Source organism: Carassius carassius, chromosome 5 (assembly GCF_963082965.1).
Source record: "Carassius carassius chromosome 5, fCarCar2.1, whole genome shotgun sequence".
In the NCBI taxonomy this organism is placed as follows: domain Eukaryota; kingdom Metazoa; phylum Chordata; class Actinopteri; order Cypriniformes; family Cyprinidae; genus Carassius; species Carassius carassius.
Genome location: NC_081759.1, coordinates 18790201 through 18813569, shown reverse-complemented (window position 1 = coordinate 18813569; position 23369 = coordinate 18790201). Strand labels below are relative to the sequence as shown.

At 39.1% G+C, this 23369-nt stretch overlaps 1 protein-coding gene across 2 annotated transcripts in view; it reads left to right on the top strand.

Moving 5' to 3' along the window:
* Positions 1 to 23369, top strand: part of LOC132140911 (cytospin-B-like) — a 201024-nt gene that overhangs the window by 77992 nt on the left and 99663 nt on the right. Inside the window, exon 1 of one of the 2 annotated variants that reach the window (XM_059549974.1) lies at positions 5482 to 5765. The exons of the other annotated variant lie outside the window; for it this stretch is intronic. Within the exon in view, the coding sequence (XP_059405957.1) occupies positions 5726 to 5765 (40 nt within the window). The 5' untranslated portion in view covers positions 5482 to 5725. Of the gene's footprint in view, positions 1 to 5481; positions 5766 to 23369 lie in introns of those variants that run through there. 2 annotated transcript variants of the gene reach the window in all.

The following is a 23369-nucleotide window of genomic DNA, read 5'->3' as shown; positions in this document are numbered from 1 at the left end:
AAGCAGGATAAGCAGACAGCCATCCATCTGGGTTTATTTTACCACATTAATCGACATCTAAAAATATGGGATTTAAAATTTAATTTAAAACTAAAAATAAACAGAGGATAACACCAAGTAATTTTCATGATTTAAAACATTATTAATATTTGATATTCTGCACATATAATATTTCTAGGCCACTAATTAAATAATAAGTGACATTTATCATGTTTCTGTGCAGAATCCAGATTTCTTAATTCAAAGAGTCTATTGAACTTCATCTCAAATCATGCTGGAGAACATGATCTTCAGGTTTGACAAACGCTTGTGGAGTTCATTCACCTTAAATGCTGCTGTCATTAAAGCAAAAGAGAGACAAACCCAAAACACTGGAATGTATGTAGTTCCCTGTCAAGGGAACTTCGAACTGCGTCCTCTAGTGGTCGCTTTGGGGAACACCTCGTCGTGACCCGTGTCTGAAGCATACTTTGAAAAACGCCAACATGTTGGCCGGCGACAGCCTCTGACGTCACTACCGGCGCGACTATTAATACGCGCCAGTAGGACCCATCACTTATCTTCTTCGTCTTCATTCACAGTTTTGTTTTTAAGCGTGCATCTGAGAAATGAGCCAAAACGGTAAGAGCAATCTATCATTGTTATCATGGCATCCACTAGCATGGCGTTTAAACAGTGTGTGCATCCGTGTCAGCGTTATCTGACACCTGATGACACACACAGTCTTTGCATCTCTTGTTTGGGCGAAGAGCACGCGCGCGATGTCCTTGAGGGGGCAGGATAAGCAGACGTTTATCTATGAAAAAGCTCCGCTCTCGTTTGTCTCTCTTTTTTCGAGGAAAGAGGGACAGCCATCTGGTTCCTGTGGCTCAGGACCCGCCGTTGCCGAGGCACGGAGGAGAATGAGCTCGTGGGGATCACAGGTGGATCTCGCTGAGGAGTGTAGAGAGGGACTTTTCCTTTCACACTCTTCGGCGGCAAAGAGAGTGAACTTCAGGAGGAAGATGCGTTGTCATTAACCCATTCTGATACTGAAGTTAGTGCTCTGCTGGGTTCTACCCAGAAAGAGCAGGAGATGTCTGAGAGTGGCTAAGAAGCTGAGGCTGAGCCTTCTCAATCCTCCTGCCCTGCGTATGGGGAGCTGTTAGAGGTTATGGATCGCGCCACTGCAAAATTAGACTTGCGATGGAAGCGTGCCAGAAAAGTGGCGTCGCGAGGTTGCCTCGATGAGCGTTATTTGTCTGACCATAGCTCTCCAGCCCAGGTGAGCCTTCCATTCTTGCCTGACTTACATGCAGAAGTCGAAAAGGAATGGAAGAGGCCGTTTTCCTCTCGCATCCATCGGTTTCAGCATACGAGTTATGCTAATATCGAGGGCATGCACGAAAACGGCCATGAGAGGATGCCCTCTGTAGAAGAGACGCTGGCTAGCTATACGCAGCAGCGGGTCAGGCTGTGGCTACGTTGCACACGATGGCAGTGCTTCAGGCTTACCAGGCTGACCTGCTGAAGGACCTGGATACAGGCGAGGGCCTTTCAGCTGACCAGGTAGCCGAGCTGCACCGGACCACAGACCTCTCCGTGCTACCAAGCAGGCCGCCTCTGCCATGAATAGGTCTATGGCGGCCATGGTGGTAACGGAGAGACATCTGTGGGTGAACCTGGCAGACATCGGGAGGGAAGAAAGGGGGTTTCTTCTCGATGCTCCCGTCTCGCCTTCTGAGCTTTTCGGTACCTCCGTCAAGATGGTGGTCGAAAAGTTCAGGGAGGCAAGGATGCGCTAAGCTGCCTTTAAATCCTTCATTCCACGAAGGTCCAGGTCTGAGCCCGAACAACAAAGGGGTCCTGGCCCATCTCGATCTGAGGATCGAAGACGGGCACAGAAGGCTAGTGTCTAGGGATGTCTGGCCAGGTCACCCTGAGGGGCCTCCTGGCCACTTAGCGACGTCCAATGGGAAGGTGGAGGTGGTAGTTACGGAAGTCTTTCTGTATGTACTGCCTCAGGTGATGCTCCCCTCGCTTGAGGTTTGGAAAATTGGAGCTGGCCTCTCCCGTGCGATCCAGCGCCTCTGCGATGCTTAGGAACCTTTCAGTACACACGCTAAGCCTGTGTACTTTCTCAAAACCACATGGTGGTCAGTGTGCACGTGAACACTTTGCGCACTGTCTGAAAGCCACGTAAGTGGTAAGTGTGCACGCAAGACTCTGCGCACTTTCTGAAATCCATGTAAGTGGTAAGTGTGCACGCAAGACTCTGCACTTTCTGAAATCCTGTACGGTAGGGGTTACGCACTCCGCTTCGTTCCCTTTCTTAAGATGATTAGCCCTGGGTTCCTTGGGCTTCATTCAGCCAGTGTGTATTTGTTATACACCTCAAACATCGGTTCCCGCAACATGAGGGGCTGTTTGGGCAATTCTCGTGGTAGTTTAGCAGTGGTCCCCTTTTTCCAAAAAAAAAGGGTTGCCTATGAGCGTGCTACTCTGAGCTCGGAGTCCTCCTCTCATATGAGACTGAATGCTCGGTTTTTTCACCAGAGCGCTCCAGTACTACATACTGTTTTTGAGATGCACGGTGAGAGCAAACATCCTGTTGAGGCAGGGGCTGAGGTTTGGGGAATGGCGCCTTCGCACAAAGGTGATGAAGCAGAGTTGGAGAGGTTGGCCAGACTTAGGTGGATCTCTGTGCGACTCGAGAGAGCATCGCACTATCCCCTCTGGCTTCCTCTGACTCATCCAGCTCCACTGGGGCTGGACGCTAGGGATGTTGCGGTGACGGATTTTTTCCACCGGTTAATCGACGTGTAAAAAAAACGGTAATCCCGGTGTCACCGGGGTTGCGTGTCGGGGATTTCGGGAGGCCGAAAATGCGGTCGTGCAGACATGCACACGTCTCAATTTACTTTCACTTTAATTAGCGGCAATTCTGTAGCATTTGTTTGAATTAATCATGGGTTAATTTATTTTGTTCTTAATAACAATACACAAAACAATAAAACACTCGCTTGTATTACACACATCTTTATTGCAAAATGAATAATAACTTAACACACCATGCAAAAACTAAACAAAAGCACTTATGAAACACCTTTAAAGTGCATTTATTAACAAAACGAACCACTGCACACATCGTGCAAGTATCAAACAAGACTCGTTAAATAATTATAAATATTCGTTAAATAAAGTGCCTGCCTGTTTCAGCAAAAAAAAAAAAAAAACACTGCACAACCATCGAATATGAAACGAACGAACATCAAAAACTTCGTTAAATAAGGTAGCCTACCCGAATAATCACTGGACACTTAAGTGCAAAAAAAAACTAATATAAAAATTAAACTCACGTTAAGCTGTTAAAAAAAGAGGTAGGCCTATTAACTGCATACACCGTACAAAAAAAATTATAAATAGGCTAAATGAGAAACAATAAACGAAAAACCTTCATTTTAAATTGCAACAGTTCGCTTTGAAACCAGATCTTCTGCCATCCTTTGCCAGTTAGCTCGCCTCACTCTCCTCAAATGATAAATGAAATCGGACACCTGCTGCTTTACTGCGGCGCTCGTTCCGCTTACGCTAAATTACGAAGGCACTTGGTCACTAACTGAATTAAGTGCTTTATCGCTATAGACTAAAACTTCAACACGATGGGGACGGTGCCGGTGGTCAAGTGCTATGACCGGTAGGTGGGTTAAACACCGTGTATCAACGGTAACACCGACTATCGCAACAAGCCTACTGGACGCCATGGTACAGGCGTGGCCGAGGCTTCATCTGTACATTTCTTCCTCCAATTGCTCGGCTCCCGGGCCATTCCATCTATGAGCTGCTCTATCAGAGTGCCACAAGAGCCCCTCCTTAGAACAGTATTTGTAAATCCATGCTATGGTAAGTGTGCATGTGAAGTCTTTGCACACTTTCTGAAATCCACACTGTGGTAAGTTCGCACGCTAGTACTCTGTGTTCTTTCTAAAATCCTATATGGTGAGGGCTTCGCGCGGTTGCTTCGTGCCCTTTCTTGAGTCAGTTTAAGCCCTGTTCATCTTGGGCGCCACTCCACTCATGTGTCCTCTGATACTAGAACAGGGCTTTGCTATTAGAGAACTGTTGAGACAGCTCTTTCGGCAAGTTTTTGCGAAAGCTAGCGGTAGCCCCTGGGTGACAGGCAAGACATGGTAAAGAACATGCTAGGTTCTTAGCCGTATCCCTTTAAAGGAATCTTTCGTGATTCCAAGCCTTCAGCTCTACCCCGGGCCGGGGCCCTACAGGTAAGTTGAATATGTAGCTTAGGCCTTTGGCCATAAGGGATAATGTCATGGACAGCCGTCTAACCGTCCCAGGGGCGACTCCCAGTGAAATGGTAGAGTTGGTACTTAGTGTTTGCCATGGTTCTGGCCTGCACTCCCCTCAGCATGGCGGCGTGGGTATACTGTTCCCCAAAGCAACCCCCTGCGTCCTCTAGCTCCCTGCCATGTTTCGGACGCAAGCTTCACGAAGAAGATAAGTGACGGGTCCTAATGGCACGTATTTATAGTCATGCTGGTAGTGACGTCAGAGGCTGTCGCCGGCCAACACGTTGGCGTTTTTCAAAGTATGCTTCAGACATGGGTCACGACGAGGTGTTCCCCAAAGCGACCCCTAGAGGACGCAGTGTCTCGTTCCCTCTCAGGGAACCATGGTTACATTCGTAACCTGAGACTATTTTTTTATTCAACTAAAAAAAAATTAAAATAAATATATATATATATATATATATATGCCGATAATATAATTAGTAATGAAATAAATGTATTAAATTAAATAATTGTAAATAAAAGACCTTTTCACCAGTGGTATCAGTCCCCACTATACATGAGAAAAAAGATAATATTAAAACTTGTTATTGAGAAGAGAAAAAAAAGGTTTAAATGAGCAGCAGAGATATGCAAAGATTAGTTTTTTTTTTCTAGCATGAAAATTTATCTCATATGCATTTTACATTAATAGAGAATGAGGGGGAGGGAAGGAGCTAAATAAAATAACACATTTATCTTTTAATGCCTCTATGGAGAACAGAAAAGGATCAGTCTATATCTGGGGGCTCTAATCTCCTATTCTTTGATAATGCAGCATGACAAAAACACGGTGTGGCTCTGCACGTGTGTCCTAGTGTATCACACAGTGTCCTCTGCTACAGAATAGATGATTGAGGTTAGACAAAATGCACATGTGGAAGGAAACGAATAGAGCCTCCTCCACCATTTCTCTCAGAGTGTTCCTCTCATCAAGTCCTATTTACTCTTCATTTCTGAAGATAGAGATAAAGCAAAGGAGAGACAGTGCAAGATAGAAGAGGGAGTTGCTTGCTCTAATTTTCATGCTACAGCTGGAGGAGGAACAGATATGTGATAGAGGGAAGCCACACCCCCAAAACAGGGACACGACTAATAACACACTGAATACACTCCTGCTGCAGTTGAGAGAGAGAGAGAGAGAGAGAGAGAGAGAGAGAGAGAGAGACAGAACAAGTGAATGAGTAGACGACTGAGAGAGTTGCACTTGGACAGACTGATAGTCAGCAGGAAGGTTGTCTGGCTGCTGATTCACAGTCGACAGGACGAGGGGAGAGGACAAACAACTCGGTCTCATTGTCTAAAGTACGCACAGGCAGCAAAGCAAGCGTGCTCTGTCAGGTGTGTCAAAGCTCTGCTCTGATGGATTAGTGTCTTCTGTGGAGCAGTGAGTAGCAGGCATGGGGAACCAGGAAACCCGAGTGGAAGATCCGGACACAGGTCTGACTAACATATCACTGCTGTTGATGTCTTGTATTATCATTCATCCTGAATGGGTTGTATGTTTGTTTGTGTGGGCTCACTTGTCACAGCGATCAATTCTCTGTATGTTTAACCATATGATATAATTACTGTCTGTCATTTATTATGTGCTACATTTTCTCTTTTTACTCTATATATTTGGTTTGTTCTGTCTGTTCTGCATCTTTTTATTCCTCTCCTGTGTCTTTGGCTCTGTATTGCTGTTTCACTCACAGTTGTGGCCAGTATCAGCATGCAGCTGTAGGGGGTAAATGTAGGTTGGATGATAAATGGAGCTTTTATCCACACTTGTCCGGATCCCATTGCTCTTCATCACTTCTGTGTGTACATGCTGTCAAGACACATGTCCCAGAAACAGCAAGCATAATTTTACTGTTGTTTATACTAAGGTGTAGACATTTGATCAAGCCACTAACACTAAGTAAACTTAGACTTTCCCACCACAAGTTTTTGCCAAGAACATGACTGATACCTCGAATCATGTAGCTTGTTACAAAGATTTGCATTTTTCATACTGCGGGAAATAAAATAACAAGAAATACTACGGTTTATTTTAAAGTAGGCATACAAGCCATATTTAAGCCAAATATGTCTTTCAAATGAAACTATTATCCATCTATCATCCTTTGTCTATTTTATACAATCCTGTCAATTCTGGATCAAAGTCAAAATAAACTATAAAAACCTTTTTTTCCAGTTTTCAATATGTTATTTCACTTAAATTGGAAAAACAATAGTAAAGAAAATTGGTAACAATTCTCATTTAAAGGCAACTTTAAGTCTGTCAAAAAGCGTTTAAGTCTGTCAAAGTCACAAAAGCGTTTTTAGCCAGCTGAAAACACCAGGTGCTCTGCTAAAAATTCCTAGCTGTGAGTGCTTTGTTTTTCATTTGAGATATTTTGGTCATGAAGTAAATGTTGCAAGCATAATTTTTTAAAGCAATATTCATAGTAGTTCAGGAATCACATCTGGTATGGACATAAATACTCGGAGACAAGAAATATTAACTTCTCCATTGTTGTTCAGTCGTAGTACAAGCAGAATGTGTGACAGTTGGTCGAGAGGTATTTGTCCCACCCCTCCACTCTGATTGGATGGCTGACTAAAAAGTGACCGGGATGAGCACTGCATTTTACCCAAAGCTGAACATTCTTGAACTCTCGGTGGCAAGAAAAAAATTCCCAAGCGCCCAGTGCTCAACATGAAAAAGAGCTCAGTGCTCGTCACGCTGCTGGTGTTTAAAAAAAAAAACTATGGCACTCCCATTGAAAACAATTGAGAAAATATGCTAGTATAGGAAAAAATGCTTTGGTAGATACACGGCGTAAGAATAGGCTCTTTGGGTTTAGCAAGACCTTAGCAACTGCATAGCTACACCTTGACAACCACCTTAGAGCTGTGGTGAGACTTGAGAGAACCAAACAATTTTTTTTCTGAATATTTAAAAATCTAGTTATGTGGATATCAGTGTGTAGCTAGAAATGTGGTGAGTATCACTGAAAGGAAATAGTCTCAGTGTGGTAGAAGAATGGCTTATCTCTATGTGTTTGTTACAAGTCCAAAATCCACCTTTCAACTTTATATTGCATTTCCATTTCCATTTGCTTCATTTCAGCCAACTTTAACTGCAGAGATGGAAAGCAACAGTCTGCTTTATCTCGCTGTCCTCATGCACATCTTTAGTCTCTAGGGTATCTCTTTCTTCATATCACTTCATATATTGATATAGCTGTATCTGTTCTTCACTTACTTTCAAATGTACTTGTTAAATTGCAGTGTTTTTTGTAAGCGTCTTCTGTCGTAGTGATGGAACTGTGCTTGATACATTTGTAAATATCATGACTTTTCTGAAAACTGAGTTCCCTGAGGTTTGTCTTCTTTGTTAGGCCAAAAGTCTTTGTGAGACTTACTGGAATTTGAGGTCTTGATGTGTGTGTGGCTGGTAAATGAGGATGTGTGTTGTCTGGCACAGAGATTGTGGCTGACTGCCAGTTTACCACTGCAGGAGCCTTATCTATGATGGAAAATGCTGCCAAACACTGTGTGTTTGTGTGTTTATGTGTGTGCGTTTGAGATGAAACAGTAGGTTCTTATGCTGAACACACAAACACTCCTCAGCTGAGGTTAGGCTTTATCTACCTCTACAGCTTTACACCCTTTGGCAAAAGTAAAGATTGTTTTAACAACTATCAGTAACAGTGCTATGAATGTTCATTAAGAGTTTCATCTTGATCACTAGATCTTTGATTTATCAAATATTATTTTTAGTTATAATTCATTTATGATGTAGAAGGCTTGGACTGATAAATGAGTCAGCATTGAATAAATCTACCAAGAATGTGATTTGAAGATCATTTTGAAACAGCTGGACTCCATGAGTCTGCACTGCCGATCTGTTGTCACTAACTTCATGTCAGGCAGCTCAGTCAGTCATAAGACTGAGTTTCCACAAGGACAAGAGTGCAAACGCTCCCCTCCACCATAGGTGGATGTCTTCCCCTCTTAAAGACCACCCTAATATAGATTTTGCTTTAAAGATAACATTTGGATGTCTCACCTCTGGAATATAGACCTACAGTTGTGAGTGTATTATGGCTGTAAACGTAATTTAGTAACAAATATATTAATTTTTAATGATTTAGTGAATAATAAATGCAATATTCAGTACTATATAAGTTAAGCGATTACAGTATGTTGGAACACGTCTGGCTAAATATATGGCTACAAACCCTCATATTTTGGCTGAACTTCAGATCTGTATGAAATCATTAATTCAGAGCACAGTGTTTTGACCACTTGCCAAGTAAAATGAAATATGTCTGGTTGGCTAGAGTTAGATGGCCTCTGATAAACTGTTAATGCATTTACCATGTAGAATGTTTAATCACATTGTAGTATAGATTTTGTTCTGTTATGTTTGCTGAACATTAAAGGATTGTAATCGTCCTCATGAAAATCCATTATAAACTTAGATTTGTTACATTCCTATTAAAGCACAGATTTGTTTTGTTCCCAGCACACACTGTAAACCCGGATAAGTTGAATTTACTTAAAAAAACTGAGGTAACTCAGTGATGGCACACTACAAATTTGAAATCGGAAATTTAACACTTTCTCAGTGTATATATGGATACCACCACTCGAGTGTTAAATGAACACTTTCAAAAGTGTTGACACTTGCAACAACAATACTATTGAAGTTAAATAACAACACTGCAATAAGTAGTTGATATTGCCAACACTATTATGGTGTTAAAATGTAACACTATTAAGAGTTAAATAGCAACACTGTAATAAGTGTTTTAAACACAACAACAACAAAAAAACATTGTGTGTATGTATATATATATATATATATATATATATATATATATATATATATTATATAACACACATATATACATATATATATATATAGAGAGAGAGAGAGAGAGATTAATTCACAAAACAATGCATGTTTACACTTATTTATTTATTTTAACTGAAATATTGTAATTCTTTTTCCCTGCACCAAAATGTCTTCACATTCAGTGTTTTCAATTCATATAAAGAACATACTTTACAACAATTAAAACAATGTCAAAGCAAATCAGTGCAGAGGCAAAAAAAAACGTATTTGGTCCATATGTATTCTCAATTTACAGGGTTAGTTCACCCAGATAGCAAAATTATGTAATTAATAACTTACCCTCATGTTGTTTCAAACCCGTAAGACCTCCGTTTATCTTTGGAACACAGTTTAAGATATTTTATATTTAGTCCGAGAGCTCTCAGTCCCTTCATTGAAGCTGTGTGTACAGTATACTGTCCATGTCCAGAAAGGTAAGAAAAACATCATCAAAGCAGTCCATGTGACATCAGAGAGTCAGTTAGAATTTTTTGAAGCATCGAAAATACATTTTGGTCCAAAAATAACAAAAACGACGACTTTATTCAGCATTGTCTTCTCTTCCGTGTCTGTTGTGTGAGAGAGTTCAAAACAAAGCAGTCTGGATATCCGGTTCGCGAACGAATCATTCAGTTCACCAAATCGAACTGAATCGTTTTAAACTGTTCGCGTCTCCAATATGCATTAATCCACAAATGACTTAAGCTGTTAACTTTTTTAATGTGTCTGACACTCCCTCTGAGTTCAAACAAACCAATATCCCGGAGTAATTCATGTACTCAAACAGTACACTGACTGAACTGCTGTGAAGAGAGAACTGAAGATGAGCACCGAGCCGAGCCAGATAATGAACAACAGACTGACTCGTTCACGAGATGTGACTATTAACACTCAAAGGTAACTCTGAGTATTTACAGCGGCCAGAGGCAATAGTATGTTCCTGCACAACTGGAGGCTGCAGATTCAGGACCGCAGATCTAGGACCGCAGATCTAGGACCGCAGTAGAGGTCTTCACAGTGCACCCGAGACCCGTCGACCCGGGACCCGTACGGGTTCGGGTCAATATTTTAAATGATCAGCCGGGTCCGGGTCGGGTTCGAGTCTATTACCTCGGGTCCCGGTTCTGAGATGTTAGCAAATAAATAACATCAGCGGCCATGGCATTGCACGAGCTATCGTTATTATAGTTCAAAAGGGCAAACAGTTGAGGTTATTATGCAAGTTAACTCGAGTCAGAATGTACATGTGCACAGTTGCATTTGTCATCCGTCACCGTGACATCAAGAGGACTTTTGAAGCTGAAATAATGAGTGGATTAAGCTTGGACTTGGAGTGAAGACCTCTAGACCGCAGTTCTAAGACCCTAGTTTTTCGTGACAGCGCCAGCTATCGTACTGGACGATATAGCAATGGCTGCAGTTTCAGGACCGCAGTTCTAGTACCCTGTTGGTTTAGTTTGCAGTCACGTTACTTTGTATATAGCATCAATATATTAATCTCAGTAGTATTTGTTTTTAAATGTGATTTTTGATTCAAAATGCAGCAGAGGTTAATTACTAAGTGTGCTTTGAGTCACAATTTTAAATTTAAACATGAATTTACACAAAATATAAATGAAATATCAATTTTGTAAAATTGATGTATATCAATTTTAAAACAATTGTAAAAAATTAAGAACCTTAAAAGTCTTAGTCTCTTGAATTATACAGTATATTGATTAACCTCCTTAAGGTGAATTAGCTCATTATCAGGTAAGTTAAAGTTGGAATCAGCGTATGGAGTCACTAAATTACAGCCAATATTTTAAAAGTTGTTGAGAGGCAAAACAAGACACAAGAATGATTCAAGAATGTTTATTTATATATATATATATATATATATATATATATATATATATATATATATATATATATATATATATATATATATATATATATATGTATGTCATTTTTGCGACAACATCACAACAGCACCAAAGTGAACCCCTCTTCCATCAGTTGCTGCATGGATAGAATGGCTGTAGGCTTGAACTCTAGAGAAAGAGAGAGCGAGAGACAGAGAGAGATAAATAAGAAACATTTGTTTAACATATTCAACTGGAATATATATTTATATATATATATATATATATATATATATATATATATATATATATATATATATATATATATATATATATATATATGAAAAGTGAAAGTCCTTGCAGCATGCAATGGTGCATCTCTTCAATTCGGGCAGGGATCTCCCTTTTTGGATTGTTAAATGTATCTTGAAAAAGAGAGAGCCTACTTGTTAGAACATTTTGAGATCATGAAAATATCCCTAGTGCCTTTTTTAATCATCTGTCCTACAATGAGCCTAACCAAATCCATAAAATTACTTCATATTGGCCATGCAGAACATGACAGAAACTAACACATGATATCAATGGACTGTATGTGTGGAGTAGACCTGCAGATTAGGCCAAATTGTAACAAGCTATTAAAATTGCCAAACGCCTCATTCATCATTGCAAAACAATGCCAAAACAACAGGCTAACACATACTGCAACTAGGCAGTCAGTGCAGTTAATTTATGAAAGATATTTTATACATAAATATGGTAAAACAACGACTATTAAGCCAGTATTCACACTAATACATTAACCTGTTAACTGTCACGCCCATTTTTGAGTGTAGGCCTGCAAAGTTGATGTTGAAATTCAAATGAATGTAATTCTGGAACGCTTTTGAATATAATCCTCATTCTGGTCTTGTTTTAAAGAAGAGACTTTGAGGTTTATTGCACAGATGTAAGTTAAATCTGTAGTTAAAAAAATTAAATAATAAAAAAGTAATGCAATAAAACTTTTATATTTTATTAAAATAATATATAAATAAAAATTTGGTTCACCCTAAAAATTATATGAAATAAAAGCCATAGTTCTAAAATAGTTGTGTTCCAAATTTGAGACTAATATCTTAAAAAATGAGATTTTTATGAGCTGTTATACCAACAAAGGCCACTAGGTGACATTAATGCCCAGTTGATAATTCCTAAAGGACACTTGTTACCACTTGACACATTACATCAACCATTAAAAATATAGAAATTCGATTGTATTCTTAATATTTTTGGACAAATACTAGAAAATATATTTAGTTTGGATTATTAGCATAAAAACCGAAGTTTAAGTCACTGTAAGTGTGTTTATGGGTTTTTCATAACAAAGGTCACAACTCCTGGTATAGTTTTGATTTTTCCGTTAAATTGATCAATGTTTGACACTCCATAATATTTCCTGCAAAACAGTGGTCAAATATGAAAAGTACACACTTAGAGCTTTCCAACGATATATTGTTTGTCAATATTAGATCAGGTTAAGTATAGTATATAATTGTTTTAAACATGCAATGACAAATGGGCCCACCGGTGGGCCCAGTGACAGTTAACAGGTTAAGCTGGAGGTAAATCTTACAAACCTTACATCAACCATACTCTTGTCATCTGATAAGTTTAATTAATGTGCAGGCTAGGTTCACTTGACTTAAATACTTCGTCATTAAAACTCAACAAGGATTTATGAAATCATGGCCACGAATTAACGTCGTAGTAATAAATAAAACTAGCTCACAAATTCTTAATTTGGTGGGAATTAATCATTAATTCAGTTAGCAGTTCTCACTATGTAATCTTCGCACCGTTAAAACGTTATAAAATAAAACTTAATTAAATATCGGTACTCACCGTCTGATTGCTGTCCACGTCGTCCATCTTTAATTAGTGTTGATCCAGTACGGTAAGTGGCACTGTCACAAAAAAACCTAGGGTTCTAAAGCTGCGGTCCAAGAACTGTGGTCCTGAAACTGCAGCCTCCAGTTGTGCAGGAATACCCTTCTCGCCAGAAGGGGCTGTTTACACTAGCTAAAATTCAACACCACAACTTTAACACTTTACTCTAAAAGCCCCAACACTAGGATTTCAACACTGGATAATTTGCTGTGATGAAAAAAAATATATATCTTTACCTCCAATCATTACAATATTGTCAGCACCTCTTCAAGTTTTCATCAATTTTACGTTAACATCAGGCACACGACAATAAAATCCGGAAATCACAAATTTACCCGTGACTCCATGGAAAATAAGTCGCAATTTCATATTTTGTTTTTGACCCTATGAACCGTTGGACATGCCTCGGCATGAGACGGGAAGCGCCAGGCTGCAGACAGTCTTGTTAGTAACAGGCAAAACTTGATGATATATAGTTGTTTGAGCTCAAACACATAATTACAATAAGATAGGCCATTAAAAAGTACAGTTTACTCAGAATTCTTAAGTAATGTAAAGAAATTACACATGTTTAAGTAATACAAACTCAATTTGTTTGAGTAGAAGCTACTGATTGGACTTAAAAACACAAGTACAATAAGAAAGGACATGAAAAGTTCAGCTTACTCAGAATTAACAAGTAATGTCAATAAATTAGAAATATTTAAGTAATATGAACTCAATTTCTTGAGTTGAATTAAAATCTGGGTTTACAGTGCAATATCTAGATAACTCTAGATAAGCACAGTATGAAAAGTATGAACTGATCGACAGTTCTTGCTTATAACAACCTATCTACAATGCAATAGTACATCATTATGTTCGTCCATCTTTGAATTGGCATTTTCTTGCTATAGAAAAATTACTGATTCTAAAGTGGGGTAATTATACATAATACATAGTAGTTAAAGACACTTCATTTAAAGTGGGTCAGTACTGTGTAATGACTACATCTAAATCCTGGTTCAGACTACACAATTTTTTCTGTTGATTACGACAGTCACTGTTAGATTATGCAAATTTGACTCCTAAAATCTTGTCATGTTGTGAACAAGAAACATGTTAGATTACATGTTTCTACTCAACCATTCATCGCTTGCTGTCTTCAACAGTATGCATACTGTTATTGATACTATGGGACTAGACAGAAGGTGCTATGAGTGTAAACAAACTAGAGCTGAAACAACGAATCGATTTAATCGATTAAAATCGATTATTAAAATAGTTGTCAACTAATTTAGTCAGCGATTCGTTGCTAAATAACTTTTATTAGCCGTAAGCGGCTCATTTCGTGCATATTTCAAATCTGCGGTGACCAAAGTGTGGCAGTAATGAGCCACCGGAGGTTTTACTCAGCCAGTACAGCAGGAGAAGTAGCGAATAGCCAATAGCTGGCCTCGTTTTATGTCACGTGCTTCCCGAACAGCGTCTCTGCAGCATTCAGCGTGATGTGGGAGATGGAGTACTTTACTTTGAGCCTTCAAAAAAGAAGAGTAACCTGTAAACTCTGCACTACTGAACTGTTTAAGGGGACGTTCACATATCGCGTCTTTTGCGCGCTCAAGTTCGTTATTTCCAACACTGCACCGTTAAAAACAGTTAAAAACATTTCAACTTTTCAGAATGCCGCAAGCGCACCGCGGGTCATGTGACAAGAACTAACCAATCAGCTTCATCCTTTCCCGTAACAACGTTAAAAGCTCAGTCAAGATGAAAGGAACAGCTGATCATAGTTGTATATGGATTTCCTTTTTGAAATAAATTTAGTAGCCGAGCTACTGCAAGCGATTTTTTGAGCTGCAAATCCATTTATCCTTTGCTGAAATTTCCGCGTCTTCAATGAGAGAGCACGTCATGGTTGCTTAGCAAAGGCAGACGCCTCAGGGGCGCTTCTGCCCGAGCGTTTTGGAAAGAAGGAGAAAGCGGTGCGCCTAGCGTTTTCCACGCGTTTCTAGGCGCGATATGTGAACGGCCCCTAAGACTTTTATTTGTGCAGATTGTCCAGTACAATGTTGTTTGCAAATGTTTAGTCGTAAAAGCTGATAACATTGCTTTTTAACAGTTAACATTTAAAGCTTTACAAACATGTTCTGTGATCAGTTTGTCGTTTACCAGTTCAAAATTCAGTCGTGCAGCCCTTATTATGACTGAATGAGAGAGGTAAATGTTTAAAGATATTTGAAATGCACTTTTTTTCTAAGTATTCACTGCTCTTTTTCACACAGCAGGTTTTTTGTGTGTGTCCGATTTGTTTTTTCTGGACAACCTTCTGATGGATTTTACTTTAAATTGTGAGTTCCATTCAGGTTTCATGCCATTGGCACTTTTTTTGAAGGATTGTTTACAATTTCACAGCAAAAGCTATAAAGCTGTTTCCCAGTAAATAATAAAATACAATGCACTGCAATTTTATTCTGTTTTATCCTTATTCTTCGTGAAAATATGTTCTGAAAGATTCCTTAATAAGCTTTGTTCGGGATGTTAAACTACTTTAGGAGCTCTAATGACTGCCATGGTAAAAACATTATTTGAAATCTCCTTGTGAAATTTGCTAGAGTATGGGTCAGTGTTTTGATTGCAGAAGAGTTCGACAAAAGGATAACTAACACATAATAAAACAACTCCAGGTATATTTTTGATGAGGATATGACAGTGCAAAATGGTTAAAATCTCTTAAAAATCTATGCTGAAGGATAAAGACCATTTATTAATAATTTACTTGGGGAAAAAATCGAAAAAACTAAAATATAAGTACATAAACCGATTAATCGATTAATCGTAAAAAATGATCGACAGATTAATCGATTATCAAAATAATCGTTAGTTGCAGCCCTAAAACAAACAATGACCAGCAAATAGCGTGTTTTGTCCTGTCTTGGTATTGGAAAAGCCCAAAAAACGGAAAGCCTGACAGTGGTCACTAATCTGGATTGCATGGAGAGGATAGTATGGACTGTTAAAGAAAACTAAGGTAAAATAGTGTTCATTAAAGATTTTTTTTCATTGTGACATCGTGAAGTGTCGCAGAAGTAGCATCAGTTGTCGTCCACTGTGACACACTATACAAGGTAAAACAATTGAATCTTGCATCCCTAAGCTCACTGTCATTTATGAATCCTCACTGACACTCTACGTCAAGCAAATTGTTCCAAAATCGGGCTAAAACTGCGTACTCTGAACCAGGCTTAAATTGGACCAAAATGTATGAATTATGCATTACAGAAACAATTGTATATAATTTTTCTTTGACTTTTCAAAGGCACCCCCCCCCCCCCCCCCCCAACTACTGGATCCAGTGAGACAGAAGAGATTCAAACCTTGTATTCTTCACAGTAGAAATACTTTTTTTTACGGTCAGCTAAGGTTATAGTCTCTAAGTCAGAGCTGGTGTTTGGCTTCATGTTGTAAGAATGAGGTGGTTCATTGGAAGGGGAAGCTCATTTTATGTCAACACATTCCCTTCTGCTACAGCTGAGATATACCATGGAAGGAAGTCAAAAGCTACTATCCTAAAAATTCATGAAATAAGTTTTTTTGAACAGAAACCAAATGTGACTTTGAAACTTTATTACATTTGTGTTTATCCAAGTAAACGGATCGCATGTTTAATGGCAGCAATGTTGGAAGCAATAGGGTGTTATTTGCAGTCAGCTGAGTGGAGAATGAACTGGTGCCTGCACTAAGCAGCCATTCAGATGACCCTCTCATTCAAATATGGCTCAACAGTGAGGCTATATTCAGATCAGTTCTGAAATGAAAAGCACCAGCCTGTGCTCTGTTGGCCAGTCAGGGTGGATTAGAAAAATAGTGAGAAACTGGAGGAAAAGAATGCAGTTGCATGTTCAAAAAAGGATTGAAGAGAGTTCCAACAACCCATGGGTGACTAGGTTCACATTATCCACGTGTTTTAGGGTCTGTGTAATATTGAACTTAGATGCCAAGTGTTTTGTGAAAGGGAAATGATAGAGAGAACATTTTGATCATATTGTTTGAGCATTTGGTGAAAGAAGCAGTAAAAACAGTGCTGGTCATTAGAGCAACAGCTCTGTTTGTTTTCTTTGTCCAGCTCATCATTCATTAAGTGTGCAGTATCTACATGTCAGCAGTGTTAGTTGTTTTGGTCAACAACAAAGGAATTTTGTTCTGGATTTCTGTACTTCAAAAATGTCTCATCTGTGTGTGGGAGTAAACATGATACTTGTATATACAAACTCACCTAGTTATTTTAACACTGTTTACTGTCCAAATCAGTTTATAGTTTATAAAGATGGTCTTGCTTAGTGGTTCAAAATATTATTATTATTTTTTAAAAGATTTCTCTCTACCAGACCATAAAAGGACATCTAGATACCAGAATATTATAGAGACTTGAGGGTGGACATTTTGTGTTGTCCAGTATATAACCACCTAGAAATTACCCGAACACCCTTGCAACCACAGAGCAAGAGGTTTTACACGAGCACACTTAAACAGGTTTTTTAAGATAATTTTAAATCCTCTCTCTCTCTGGACTAGGGTTGGGAATCGTTAGAAATTTTCCGGTTACGGTTCCAGTTCCACCTAACGGTTCCGATTCCGGTTCCATTAAAAACATTTACTATTAGAAAAATAGTGGTAAGGAAAAATGCACAATACTCAACTACTTAGTGCTCAGTACTGTATATTATTTACTGTTAACTTAATTTAAAGGTTAGCAATTTCAAAATTCAACATATATTACAGTATACAAATTTTCAGGTTCTGATTCCGGTTCCATTTAAATGAACTATTATTATGTTTTTTCACTATTTTACCTTCATTGAATGTAGGGCTGTCGCAATAACCGCAATATTGTAATACCGCGCTATTGACAAGCAAACCGCAGAGGAAAGATAGCAACCGCAGAAACCTTTTTTTTTTTTTTTTTTTTTTTTTTTTTTTTAGGCTGTGGCCTTCTTGTTTTTTCAATTTGTCACTGTGCATTCAATGTAAAATAAATTAATGATACAATATGGTTACGACTGTAATTTTCTCGCGAGCCTTTGTAGCTTAATGATGCTTTGTTTGTTTTGAATAGGCCGGCTGAAACTATGGGAGGCGCTCGATCTCGTCCCAAAACCTAATGTTACGTCGCCAGTTTGGGAACATTTTGGCTTTCAAACCAATGAAAAGGGCGAGCCAGCAAAGTGGAAAGTGGTAGCTGCATAGGCGGTCAATAGATGAACAAAAAACTCTCAGATTTCATTAAAAATATCTTAATTTGTATTCCAGAGACGAATGAATGTCTTGCAGGTTTGGAACGACATGAGCATGAGTAACACGTAACCATTTGTAGGTTAAAGGGTTAGTTCACCCAATTATCAAAATTATGTAATTAATAACTCACCCTCATGTCGTTCCAAACCTGTGAGACCTCCGTTCATCTTCGTAACACAGTTTAAGATATTTTAGATGAAGTCCGAGAGCTTTCTGTCCCTCCATTGACACTAGTGTACGGTATACTGTCCATGTCCAGAAAGGTAAGAAAAACATCTTCAAAGTAGTCCATGTGACATCAGAGGGTCAGTTAGAATATTTTGAAGCATCAAAAATACATTTTGGTCCAAAAATATCAAAAACTATGACTTTATTCAGCATTGTCTTCTCTTTCGGTCTGTTGTGAGCGCGTTCACTGCAGTTTGTGATATCCAGTTCGTGAACGAATCACTTGATGTAACCGGATCTTCTTGAACCAGTTCACCAAATCGAACTGAATCGTTTTAAACGGTTCGCGTCTCCAATATGCATTAGTAATGGGCGATATAAACGATATGCGATATAAACGATACAAAATTGGCCTACGATAGAGATTCTAATTCTATTGCACTATCGCGATAATGCATGTTTGATGACGCAATCTACCCGCGAAATTTAGAGCAACGAGCTGCAGCCGGCTGCAACGCATCATCTTGAATAAACATGGCTGAAAGCATCAGCGAAACAGAGGAGCTTGTGAAAAAGACTGGTGCAACATCTATTATTTGGACGTGGTTTGGTTTTAAGCCGTCCGACGAGCAGCAGCAAAATATACTCTGTAGAGTGTGTGGGGCAAAAGTTCCAGCTAAGAGAGGTAACACGACTAATCTGTTCTACCACCTCAAAACTAAACATGTCGTCGAATACCAGCATTGCCAGGCAATGCAGCCAACCGCAAAATCCAGTACGAAGAACGCAGGACAGAAAAAACAGGATCTGATCCAAACCTCAATCCAACAGTCATTTTCAAAAGGTACTCCTTATATTAGGAAGAGCCCACGATGGATTGAAATTACTAGGGCCATAACTGTTTACTTGTGTAAGGACATGGTCCCTTTTCAAACGGTAGAGAGACACGGCTTTAAAGCCATGATCAGAGCTATTGATCCACGATATGAGGTGCCAAGCCGCAAATACTTCACAGAAACCGAGATGCCAAAATTGTATGCCGAGGTCCGCGAAAATGTTGAAAAAGAGCTGTGTGACTTGAAATACTTTGCTACTACAACGGACCTGTGGTCGAGCCGTACCATGGAGCCTTTCCTCAGTCTGACCATTCACTATATAACGGATGATTGGAATCTTGGCAGCCGGTGTTTGCAGACGTCGTACTTCCCCGCTGAACATACGGCCGAGGAGATCGCACAAGCACTCAAGGAAACGCTCGAGTCATGGGGTTTAAAAGAAGAACGCCAAGTTTGCATTACTACTGATAACGGAACGAACGTGGTCAAGGCAGCGTCTCTGAATGATTGGACCAGGCTGCAATGTTTTGGACACAGGCTGCACCTCGCCATCGGTAGGTTAAAACATTTTGTGCATATGCATAATATTAGTATTTTAATAAATATTTATATATATAAACCCACTTGGTATTATGAATATTATATGAATTATTTTTGTTATATATATATATATATATATATATATATAACAAAAATAATTCATATAATAGTGCATAATTATAATATTTTAACATTATACTGTAATATTTGCCTATATTACTGCACAGTAATGTTGCATTTGCGTTTAGAGATGTAGAATTTGCCTCTGATCAGTTGTGTACCCAATGCTATTTTAATGTTGCATTTGTGTTAAGTAATGTTCATTCAATCTTAATCAAGCATTTCAGTAGTTGTAATGATAGTTTTTCAGTGTGTGTGGGGAGAGAGAGAGATTATAGATGAAATTAACTAATAATATCTTACAAATTTGTCAACAGAAAAAAGTGTTAAAGACCCCCGAATTGACCGTGCTGTTGGCGTATGCAAGAAAATTGTGAGTGCCTTTCCATACTCTTGGAAAAGAAGAAAGGAGTTGAAGAAAGCCCAGGCAGAGCACCATCTTCCCTTTCATCGGCTCATCACAGAAACGCCAACAAGGTGGGGGTCACGCCAGATGATGATCCAGAGGGTGCTTGAACAAGAGAAGGCCCTATCACAGGTACTGAAAGCAGACAGGAAAACCAAACACCTGGTACCCACTTGGCAAGATACAGATGTCTTGGAATCTATAAGCAGGACCCTCGGCCCACTGCTGGAATTCACAGACGCGCTGTCTGGAGAAGATTATGTCAGTGTGTCATACATCAAACCCGTTCTCCATCTTTTCAACAACACTGTTCTTGCTGCAGCTGATGATGACACAGAGCTGACCAAGGACATGAAAAGAGTCATCCTAGAGTACTTAAACGAGAAGTACTCAGACCCAAAAACGGTTGACCTGCTGGATATGGCCTCCTTGGTCGACCCACGGTTTAAAGATGCATATATAGCTGATGACCACCAGGAGTTCATCAAGACCAGAGCGGTAGCAGAAATTCTGTCACTGTTGGAGGTGCAAGCTGCTACGGTCAGAGAGCCACTGCCACACACAAGCACACAAGCTGCAGCTGTTGGTGCTGATGGTGCTGAAGCAGCTGTTGAGAGGCAATCGAAGAAGGTAAAACGGAGCCTGGGAAGCTTTTTCAAAAAGGCCTCCGATGGCACAGCTGCTCTCGCTGACAGAGAGGCCATCGAAGTGGAGCTAAAAAGTTACCTGCAGACAATGCAGGTTGATGGAGAGACTGACCCACTGGACTGGTGGCGGCTGCACCAAGCTAATTTTCCAAGGGTGGCTAGACTGGCCCAGAAATATCTCTGTATCCCGGCCACAAGTGCTCCTTCGGAAAGGGCATTTAGCTTTGGTGGCAACATTGTTACATGCCACAGGTCTCTGTTGAAGCCAGAGACTGTGGACAAGCTTGTGTTCCTGGCTAATAATCTTTAGGGCCTAACAAATGACAAATGGTGTGTATTAACAAAATCTCAGTGAGTGCCTGATTTTAGGATTCGTTGTTGTGTTGCTTTTTAACTGAGAACACACCAGACAGGTTTTCTGTTCTTTGCATATTTTGTGTCCTTTAAGAAAATAGGTAAAACTACATTTGCACTTTTTACAGTATGTATGGCATGGCACTACTGTAAAGAAACTTTTATACTTTAAAATTTTTCTTTAGTTGAACTATATGTCCCTTTTACTGGAAGCATTTTATTTATTTTGTGCTTTCATTTAGCACTTTATAATGTTTTCATTTGAAGTATCTGTGCACTACACTTGGAAGAATTTTCTTTATTTAAAATAGCCATGCCTAATACTGGAAGTATATCCCTAATTCACAGTGTCCGTTCCTTTATTAACAAGACACCAGTTTTAATTTCATTAGGAGAACAAAATGTTTAAAACCAAATGCGTTACCTTAGGCTGCAGGTTTGAAATATGTTTTTATTTAAAGTATCTGTGCATTACACAATTTTATTTGACTAATTAATACTGGAAGTATTTTCAGTACAGTGTAAGACACCAGTTTTTTTGTTCTCTGCAACTTGGCATTTAAGAACCAAGGACTTAAAAGAAAAGTCTTTCTTTCTAAAAGGCACTACATTTAGTTTATTTATCTGCAATATTGTGTTTAATTACAGTTTTGCTTTTGCACAATAAATGTTCTCAAAACGACATACAACGTTTCTTTATTTCTTAAAAAAAAAAAAAAAAAAAAATTAGCAGTTTGGCTTTCCTAAGAGTCTATGTAACCTGTTCTGAAATGGTTCTATTATAATTTATATATCGCAATATATATCGTTATCGCAAGAGGCTGCAATGTATATCGCAATATGGATTTTAGGCCATATCGCCCATTCCTAATATGCATTAATCCACAAATGACTTATGAACAACAGACTGACTCGTTCACGAGTCAAGAACCGTTTCTGTCGAGTCAATCTTTTGTTCATTATCTGGCTCGGCTCGGTGCTCATCTTCAGTTCTCTCTTCACAGCAGTTCAGTCAGTGTACTGTTTGAGTACATGAATTACTCCGGGATATTGGTTTGTTTTAACACAGAGGGAGTGTCAGCCACATTCAAAAATTTAACAGCTTAAGTCATTTGTGGATTAATGCATATTGGAGACGCAAACTGTTTCAAACGATTCAGTTCGATTCAGTGAACAGGTTCAAGAAGATCCGGTTACATCAAGTGATTCATTCGTGAACCAGATATCACTAGACAGCAGTGAACGCGCTCACAACAGATCCGGAAGAGTAGACAATGTTGAATAAAGTCGTAGTTTTTGCTATTTTTGGACCAAAATGTATTTTCAATGCTTCAAAAAATTCACCCTGTGATGTCACATGGACTACTTTGATGATGTTTTTCTTACCTTTCTGAACATGGACAGAATACCGTTCAGCTTCAATGGAGGGACTGAGAGCTCTCGGACTAAATCTAAAATATCTTAAACTGTGTTCCAAAGATAAACTGAGGTCTTACGGGTTTGGAACGACATGAGGGTGAGTCATTAAGTGACATAATTTTCCTTTTTGGCTGAACTAACCCTTTAAAACAAACATGATATTTACATACCTCACAAATTTTGATAAACTTGGAGGGTTCCTCTTTAAGGAAGTAAGGAAGCCCAAGAAGGACAACTGCTCTTCTACGTTGGTTAGAGCTCTGCAATGAACAACATTGTTTCAAATAAAAACTAGTAGTCATAAGCCACTTTTCCACTGTCAGGCCAGTGCAAGCAGGGGCAAACAGCGTGCCAGGAGGGGGCCAATAGAAAATTTAAGGAATAAACTGAATGGAAAATAATAAATCAAATTATGTTCTCTAAATTTTGAAGCTGTTTTCCAATGTAAATATCACATTTTTTCTTAAAGAGTTCACCCAAAAAAAGAAAGAAAGAAAATTGTAATTTACTAAACCTCAAGTTGTTCTAAACCTGAATGAGTTTCTTTCTGTGACAAGTCCCAGATAGTCTAACACAGTACACAACCTCACAACGTGTTACAACCTCAGGTGATTACCAAGATTTCTTCTTCTATTAC